The following is a 9,911-nucleotide window of genomic DNA, read 5'->3' as shown; positions in this document are numbered from 1 at the left end:
CTTTTTGGTGCTATGTCTTTTCTGGTTTTGTTTGTTTGCCTCTGTGTTTGACTTAAAGAGGGAGAAAAAGAAAGAATGTGGAGTTGGGTGATTTAGAAGGTGTGGGAGTTTTTGGAGGTGGTGGAGGAAGGGGGAAATAATGATCAGAATATGTTGTATAAATAAAACTTCCAAGACAAAAATTAGTCAAAGAATCATGCTAGGATTCTGTAAGACATTTTTAACCGACTAGAGCTGTAAATTTTCACACTAGCATTCTGCATTAATGGATTCCCCATCCTCAGACATTTCCCCCCCCCAAACTCTCCTTATAAGAACTATTACATTAAAAACACAGTGCCCCTGGGTCCTCATCATTGTCTGTCATAGCTTGGGAGAGATTGCCATGCAGAGTCATAAGGAAGTGGGTGGGGCTTCTTTTTCAGATGAATGAGGAAGTTGGGTGATTCAGAGAGAGCCTGATGTGTGTAAGCACAAGTGTGCTGGGCACAAGACTTGGCACCATCACAGCTGGAGAGGACATCCCAGCAACTGGACAGGGGCCATGGAGAGGAAGCTGGGAGCTGTGCTGGGGATTCTGTGTGTGCAGATTTGCTGTGAGTTGTGCTCTCCTACATTGCTTTTGGGATTCTCCAGAGATGTCAGGGTGGAGAGGATTAGCCAACCTAGAGCTCCTGGGCAGTCATCCTCAAGGTGTCTCCTGGGATATTTGACAGGTGTGGGTGAAAACCCCTCATGATTCTGGTTTGCTTTTCTGATTCCAAGCAGTGGTGAGAGGAGTTGAAGTGGAGCAAAGTCCTTCAGCCCTGAGTCTCCATGAAGGATCCAGTTATGCTCTGACATGCAAGTTTTCTACAACCATGAAAAATGTGCAGTGGTTCCGACAGAATCCCATGGGCAGCCTCAACAATCTTTTTTACGTGGTTCAAGGAATAAAGAAGAATGGGAGATTAACTGCAACATTTGACTCTAAGGAGCGAAACAGCACCCTGCACATCAGGGATGCCCAGCTGGAGGACTCAGGCACCTACCTCTGTGCTGCTGATGCACAGTGTTTCCAACAAGCCTGCAGACTGGCCCCAAACTGCATCTGGGTGTGCAGCTACCACCCTAACACAGGAAGACTCTGCAGGAGGCTTTTGCACAGCTGTGGCTTTATCAGATCTCCACCAATTATCGGGAAGGTGTGAGGAAACACAAAATTACCACAACACAAATTCATATTTCAACTGATATAATACTGACTTGTACAAGGATAAATGCTCTGAAATAAATGCTCTGAAATGAGTAAAATCTACACTTTATTTTAACAAATGCTTCCAGCTCATCTGCTCAACATGAATTTGATTAAATAATTAATTTTGAAGATATAATAAATTATGTTGTACAAAGTCAAGACAAAAGAATCTTAAATCACAACATGACTTCAATAATGTCTTGATATTAAAAATATATTCATTTATTCAATGCACAACCAATATTTTACATAACAAATTATGAGACCCAAATGATACTTTACAAACTAGAGAGATGTCTTTGTGATTTGGATCACAATAACCCATACAGCAAATTGATTCTACAAAATACATACCTACAATGTAATAAACATGCACAAATTCTCATTAAAATATTGCTTTCAAAAACACTGGAAACTTCTTAAAAGTCACACAAAAGGGGACAATTCATTATATAATAATTAAACAAGCTCAAAGTAGTGCTAATTCTCAAGGGATGGTAGCTTATATTCCACATTTGAAAGGCTCTGGCATGGCACTTGTCTCTGCATGGAACTGGAAAGCAGCTAAGCTCCTTCATTCAGGAACTGTCTGTCTTCCCATTGCTGTTTTCAGGTTGAAACAGCAACTAAGTGGTTACAACAGCAACTCAATTAGCTAAAACATTTACATTCTAGAGCTTCTCAAATAACTGACCCCTTGTGATTCATTCAGCTTCATCCCCATTGCTACTATATTTGTTTCAAATATAGATTATCTGGGCTTCCCTGATAATAAACAATTCCTAGTTGTCTGTAAGATTTATGTGAGCATGGATAGAAGTGGTGACACTACAGTGACAGCTTCTACAATATGAATTATTCATTCAGTCATCTCAGAGAGTTCACAAATAGCAACCATCATAATCCTAGCTTCTGGATAGTGTGTGGTAAGGATTTAGGTGAGGTTGGAATATTGTAATTAGGCACAGAAAGAGGATACTCTGAAAAGTCTTTCTGACTTATCTTGATATACACCATTTTTCTAATCATCTCCTGATTAATCTGGACATGAAAGTGCTTGTTTAATAATCAAATGAACTTGAGGCCTATGGATAATAATTTTAGAAGTTTTCTAGACATAATATAAAATAAAATAAAAAACCTGTTTTATTTTCTGTTGTAAATCCTTAAGATCAATGAAAATATAATTTAATTCAAATATAAAGTATAAAAGAATGTATCAAATGAGAAAAGCACCTTCCATTCTTCCACATTTGTATCGGCAGCCTTCATGACAGGATATTCTCTTCATCCCAGACGTTGAGAAGGTCTGCGAGATTTTTCACGTAAAGTTAACAATGCCCTTTCACTTTTTAAAACTGGCCCACAGTAGTATCTGCCTGATTCACAATACCTTTATCCTGTTACAATCATTCATCATCTCTGTTTCCTGTACTGACTTTTCCAGATTTTTCTCTCATCTATTGATTCAGAACTTCAGTTTTCTCATTAGCTTCTGTTAAAGTTCTGAATTCCATTCAGATAGTGAACATGTTCACAGTTCCTTTTAGACAACTGTAATCGGTTGTCACTGTCTTCTCTTGTTCCCAATCAAAATAATTCCTTTCGTGAAAATAATTGTTTCTGGTCATCAATAATGTCCTGACAAGCTGTTCATTCTCTCTTCTTAATTTGTCATTTCCATTTTCTGCCTCTTAATTCACAGAGTCAAATGAACCTTAATTTTCTTCTCTTTTTCCTCCACTTTCAAATTCTTGAATATTTTCTTTTTTTCCAAATAGTTTTCTTTTTTAATATGTCTTGTTTCAGTTTTCAAGTATGTTTGAAAATTTTTTCATCTATGTTGACAACAGCTGGTCTGTAATTTTCTTTGTTGGATCTTTGTGTAGTTCAGATATCAGCATAACTAGGTTCATGTAGAAAGAATTAGACAGTGGTTGTCAGCTTCTGTTTTGTGGAATGATTGGGAATTGAAGTTAGTAATGAGTTGTATAATTTCTGTGAAATTGTACACTTCAAGTTGGTTTTGATATGCATGGATCCTGCTTTTAACCTACTCTGTTAGTCTCTTCCAATCAGGGAATTTAAACCATTAATTTTGAGAGTGATCACAGAGCAGTGCTCATTGATTTCTTTTATTTGTTGCTATGGAATTTCCATCCTCTTTTGATTTGCTTGTCTGGAATTTTTTTTTTTTTCATGCTTTTCCTTTGTGTGGTTAATTAATATCTTCAGAATTCCCCCTATCATCTTTTCATAGAACTGGATTGGTAAGCAAATATTGGTTGAATTTGATTTATCTTGGAATGTTTTAGTCTCTTCAACACCTGTGATTAATAGTTTTCCTAATTTAGTAGTATAGGCTGGCATCTTTCTGTCAAAGTCTGTGTGACATCTGTCCAGGCTCTTCTGGCCTTTATATTCTCTATTGAGGTGTCCGTTATTGATATATTGTGTTTGCCTTCATGTGTTACTTTATCTTTTTTCCATTCAGTTTTAAGTATTCTCTCTTTGTTCTGTAAAGTCATTGCCTTGATTATTAAGCTTTACCAGAGAATTTCTTTTCTGGTCCTGTTTATTTGGTGTTCTGTATGCTTCTTGTACCCTGATAGGTAACTTCTTGTTTCGAATATAGACATTTTTCTCTATGGTTTTGTTGAAAATATCTTCTGTGACTTTGACTTCTGTTTCTTCTCTTTCCATGTCACTTGTATATTCAGTCTTTTCACAGTGTCCCCAATTTCCTGGATATTTTGTCTCAGGATTTTTGTAAACTTAGGATTTTGTTTGACTGGGGTGTCCATTTCTTTTATCGTGTCTTCAGTGACTGAAGTTCCCTCTTCTGTGTCTTCTGCTCTGTTAGTAGAGCCTAACTTGAGGCTTTATTTTGACCCTAGATTTTTCTTTTCCAGCTTTACATCATTTCACTTCATGTTTTCTTTAGAGATTCCATTTCTACAAACATGTCTTGAGCTGTTTTCTTCATTTTATTCCACTGTTTGTGTTTTCAAGAATTTCATTAAGGGATTTAGTTATATCCTCTTTATTGTCCTTGGGAAAATTCATAACATCTACTTTGATGTCCTTATTTTCTAGTTCAGTTCTCTTGCAGTTTCAAGGTCAATTGCTGTGGGTTACTGGGTTGTTGTGAACACATACTGTCTTGGCTATTAAAGATTGTGTTTTTGTGAAGGTGTCAGATGTTGGGATGATGGTGTTTCTATGTTTTGGTTTCTGGTAGTGCTTTCATTTAGTGTGTGTTTTCTTTCTTGGTTTCTGTTGAACTCTCTGGATCTGAGTTAGGGTAGTGCTTCCTGGTATGGGGCTCTTGGGCCACCGTGTGGTAGAAAGTAACAGTTGTAGGTGAGAATAAAAGGCTGAGAGCAGCTTCAGTAATATGTTAAGGAGATCCTGTTCAAACCAAAGGTGGGGTCCACAAGAAGTTGAGGGTGTGTTGTGAAGAGAGTATCTTGAAGTAGCTTGCTGTAAGGCAAAGAATTATGTGGAGAGACGGGGATGGAAGGGCTAGGGATCCTGGTTCTGAACCAAAAGCTGCAGTGTCCAGTGAATGAATTTGAGAAAGGGATATGTAAGCAAGCTGTTATCAGGATGAGCATGAGAATGGAGAGATTGTAATGGAGAACATGGAAAACAGTGTGAATGACTTACATGAGTCCCTGCCAGTGTAGTCACTGGGGTAGCAAGTGTTTTTATGTATTGGAGGGTGACATGAAGGAAAGGGGATGGACTAGAGGGGATGTTATGATGATCCACAGGAAAGAGGGAAGCTGAGTCATCCGAAAGTTTTGGGGGAGTTCCTATGGAACAGAAGCAGACAGGAGCAGCAGGCCCTGCAGATATGGTATGAAACTGGGAAAATTAAAAGGTAGGACAGCAAAGAAAGTGAAGATTCACTCCAGCTTCCTAGGCAGGTGTAGCCAACAGGCTCCCATGTGGAGTGCCTCTATTGGCTTTTTACACAAAGAAATGTGTTGGGGGGGGAGGACATGCAAAAGATTTTGTGTAGTTCCCAGTGAATGGAGGAAGAGGGAGAGGAGGCAGGGAAGAAGTCTGTCATAGGGATAGGAATGGTGCCAGTGTGACTAAAATGGAGGACAGGAATGACAGTGAATCTGGACTATCTTCTTCCCAAGCCTGTGTGTACACTGGGTTGCCAGACAGACAGTGTGTGTAGGTATTCTCAGTTGACACAAGAGAAAGGAAATATCCAGAAGTGGGGGTTGGTGTGTCTGTGAGGATCCATGGGAAAGGGGAAAGCTGAATTTATTGCAAGATTTCATAGATTCTCCAGGGAATTCACCACAGTTATTCTTTAAGTAATACACAGTCCCAATCACTGCGTGCTGTGAGAGTAACCCAAATGGATGTTGCCATCTTTAATACCAATGACATCTGCAAACTTTCCTAAAACTAGCTTGTGTATTCGTGATTCTAGGCAGAACTCTCTGGAAGGTAAGATGCAAGCACAAAAACATCGCATCTGTCTTGTCAATAAGAACTCACTGAAGTCAAAGCATTTTTTTTAATTTATTATTTTACATGTCGATTGCAGTTCCCTCTCCCTCCCTCCCTCCCCTCCAGCCCTCTCTCCCTCCTTCCATCCCTTTTACCCTCTCTGCCCTCTCACATGCACTCTAAATACCCTCCCCTCCCATCCCCTCACCACAATTCCATATGTAGGGGAATGCCATCCAGTTGGGGTCATGTAGATGTGACAGGTCCTGTGAAGTAGGGACTAGGGCTTCTCTCCTGTCTCTAGAATAAGGCAGTTATCCCTCCATGGGGGATATGTTTGCAAAGTCCTTTTGTGCACCAGGGATACATCCTGGCTCTACAAAATTTAACTTGAAGAACAAGTTACTGGGGAAAAGGATTTCTATTTTTGTTTCCACAGAAAGTGAAAAGATGTGGATTCCTTCCAGACTAATGTGGCTTGATCATGCCAGACCGCCTGAAACAGAGTACAAGGTGATCCTACATTCAAAACAGCTGGACAAAACAGCCCTACAGACTACAGCTAGGATATCTGAATCTTCTTCAAATCCCCCAAGACAGCGCCCCTTACCAGCAGGAAGTAGTTTGGAAAGAACGACGCCCAAATTCCCAAATATTGTGTATAAATGTTTGTTTTCATTTAATTGGACTTTGTTATATAAAATTAAATAAAAAAATTATATATAAAAAAAGAACTCACTGAAATTGAGGGGGAAATACATTGTCCTTTTGCAACTAAAAATTATGAAAGAATATTTTAGTCTTTTTCTAGGTTCCATAAATCTCAGGACAAATATTGACTTAAGTATCTGTCTCCATGAAAAGGGAAAGTTGCTTGAAGGATGATGTAAGCAATCTGTGATATGGGAGTGGGATAACAAACACAATTCTACACAGAACAAATTTTATACACACATACACATATACACACTTACATATGAACTTATTTCATATATACATAAGAAAACATAATGTATATATGTTTCTATACAAGGCAATATATAATATATATTATCTGCTATATTTTATACATAAACACTTCCAAATGAACTTATTTCATATATACTTAAGAAAATATCATGTATATATGTTTATATATAAGGATATATACATATACATATATATGTATAAAATGTTTGATTCAAAGACAAGAATCAGCCTTATTAGTATATACAAATACCATGCTTGGGTCTCTATGGACTAGGACACAGATAATATGAAATATTACTGTTTTATGTGTCTGAGTCTCTAACAGGCCAGAGAACACTTAAGCAGAGGCTTTTCCGGTTGAAGATGAAACCACAAGGTGGTAGTAGACCTCAGCTGCTGGGGAGTATGCAACAGATTCTCTTCCTTTTCTGCTGGCTGTGCAGACTTAGAGGAGAAGCACAGACTTGTTCTCAGTGAGTGAGTGGATGACTCCAGGGAAGAATTGATAAGGAGAAAGTACACCACCCTGGAAGCTGTAGCTGCCCTGTGAGTCATCACGATCTACACTGGATCTCAATTTAATTGGAAGAAAAATGAAGACATATGTTCTCACTTTATTCTTGTTCCTGTGGCTGACGATGGATGGTGGGTTAAGATTTTAGTATCACAGAATACTCAGGGGGCATTAGACATTCAGGAGGAACTCTATTTTATTCAGGGTTTCTCTAGTGACCATAGAACAAAGAATCCTGGAAAGTTATGACCTCAAGACCTTCTCCCTTTCTGTCCATCTCTCTGCATAGGGCTGAGCCAAGGAGAGCAGGTGAAGCAGCTACCTTCCACCCTGAGAGTCCAGGAAGGAGCCATCGCTGTCATCAACTGCACTTATACAGACAGTGCCTCGTCTTACTTCCCTTGGTATAATCAAGGACCTGGAGAGCATCCTAAGCTCATTATTCATATTTTATCAACTATGGAAAGAAAGCAGGACCGAAGACTGATAGTTTTACAGGATAAGAAAACCAAACACTTCTCCCTGCACATCACAGACACCCAGCCTGGGGACTCTGCCATGTACTTCTGTGCTGCAAGTGCACACTGCTCCCCAGGCACCTGCAGCCTGTCCTCAAACCTGACACAGGGCCTGGAGCCTCATCCACATCCTGTGTCATAGGCTTCCCAGTGCAGCATTTGTCAGCTGTCACTTGGCAAAACCAACTATAGTGTAGACATTAGAAACGTTTTCAGTCACTTGAAACAATTTATGACAGTTTCCTCCTTTTTAAAAAAAAATGTATTGAAAAATTAAAGTACAATTTAATCATTCCCCTTTCCCTTCCCTCTCTCAAGCCCCTTCTATATCTTTCCCCTCATTCCCTCTCATACTCATAGTCCCTTTCTCTTTAACTATTATAATTGCATATTTGTATACATTCAAACAACTGTGTAAGCAGTGTGCCTGTATTATATAATTGGGATGACTAGTTGGTATTTGAAAGCCAATATGGAGAATTATCTTCATGGATGAATAATTGCCCTTCTCTCATTTACTTGTCTGTAGTTCTTTGTTCATAGAGTGGGCCATCATGAATAACAAGATAGGAGATGAGTACCAAAGGGTCAGAAATTGGAAAAAAAATAAATCAAATTACCATTATGGGATGTTATATTTCACATAAGAGATCCCAAAAACTCTACCAGAAATTTTCTTCAAATCATCATCTACATGGTAAGATAGCAAATCTACTTACAACCATCAGGTGCCTCTTTATACAGCACCAACAATCACGCTGAAAAAGAGATCATCCACACATGCCCATTCAGTAAAGCTTCCAACACTGAAACATCTAGAAATAAATCTAACCAAGGTAAATAAATACTTGTGCAAGAAAAACTTCAAAACTCTGAAGAAACAGTCGAGAAAGACCCTAGAAAAAGAAAATCCTCTCAGGCTCACAAATAAGTAAAACTAATATTGTGAAAATAACCAGTCTACTAAAAGTGATCTAAAGATTCAATTCAATCCCAATCAAAACCCACAACATCCTTTACATAAATAGAAAATAGATAAGACCAAAAGAGAAATGCCATCCCCATGGCATGTAATAGTTAAAACACTAAATATACATAGAAAATGATGTATAATGAAAACTACATAAGAAAAAGATAGGTCACATATAACGTCAGAAACTAATATCAATCTACTAAAAGTTGATGATTTCAATTCCCCACTTTCTTGGGTAATCAGTTCACCTGGACACAACATCAAAACAGAAATATAGGAATTAATTGAAATCCTATATCAATTAATATAATGGATACTAAACACTACTCTATGCAATTGTCAAAGAATGCACAAGTCTCACCAGCACATGGAAGATGATATAAAATGGACTACATCTTGGGACATAAAAATTCTTTACAAATTCAAAAATTTTAAAATCGCTTTTTGTATCCTATTAGCCCAAATGCAAACACACACACACACACACACACACACACACACACACACACACACACGGACACACCAAAACACATAAATAAATAGATAAGTTTCATTCTTTTCTATATCTAAGTAGGGTTCTAGTGTGCATTCTTCTTTTACTTCTTTTGTTCCTCGTACAATGTACCCCAATAACATTCGATTTCCATTCCACTGAGTTCCACTTTCCCACCATTTTGCCTTCTCCCACCAAAAAAGAAAAAGAAAAAATACAAGTCCATTTCTTGTTGCCCATATTCTCACTGGAGCATGGTCACACTCTCAGGGGCTAGCCCATTAAATATAACTGAGTTCTGTCCCCCCCCCACACCACCACCACTCCAGAAGTCATCAATAGTGAAGTCTACACTTCATCATCTCTATCACATGTTTTCTTATTTTACTTATCAATCCCAGTTCCCTCTCCCTCCGTGCCTCCCCCCCCATACCCCCCAACTCCCTCCCATCCCACCCACCCCCCACTCCACAGGGAGGGTGATGCCAGGAGGGATCATAAAAATCTGTCAAGTCATTTGGAGTAGGGACTAGGCCGTACCTCTTCCCTCTAGGTTAAGGGAGTAACCCTGCATGGGGAATGTGCATCCAAAGTCATTCTCTGCATCAGGGACACATCCTGGTTACACTGTCAGAGGTCCCTTAGACTGCCCAGGCCTTCTAACTGAGACCCATACTCAAGGGATCTGAATCCGTCCAATGCTGGTTTCCAAGCTATCAGTCTGGGGATCC

At 38.8% G+C, this 9,911-nt stretch overlaps 1 gene segment (V, D, J or C); it reads left to right on the top strand.

Annotated features, from left to right (window-relative positions):
* The first annotated feature begins 519 nt into the window (after positions 1-519).
* Positions 520-1,205, top strand: LOC127230524 (T cell receptor alpha variable 22-like). The segment is given in 2 exon segments: positions 520-596; positions 769-1,205. Coding segments are annotated over 2 exon segments (474 nt in total).
* The last annotated feature ends 8,706 nt before the right edge of the window (positions 1,206-9,911 follow it).

Source organism: Phodopus roborovskii, unplaced genomic scaffold (genome assembly GCF_943737965.1).
Source record: "Phodopus roborovskii unplaced genomic scaffold, PHOROB, whole genome shotgun sequence".
In the NCBI taxonomy this organism is placed as follows: Eukaryota; Metazoa; Chordata; class Mammalia; order Rodentia; family Cricetidae; genus Phodopus; species Phodopus roborovskii.
The sequence above is the reverse complement of the archived record's forward strand: the minus strand, read 5'-3'. Positions and strand labels throughout refer to the sequence as shown.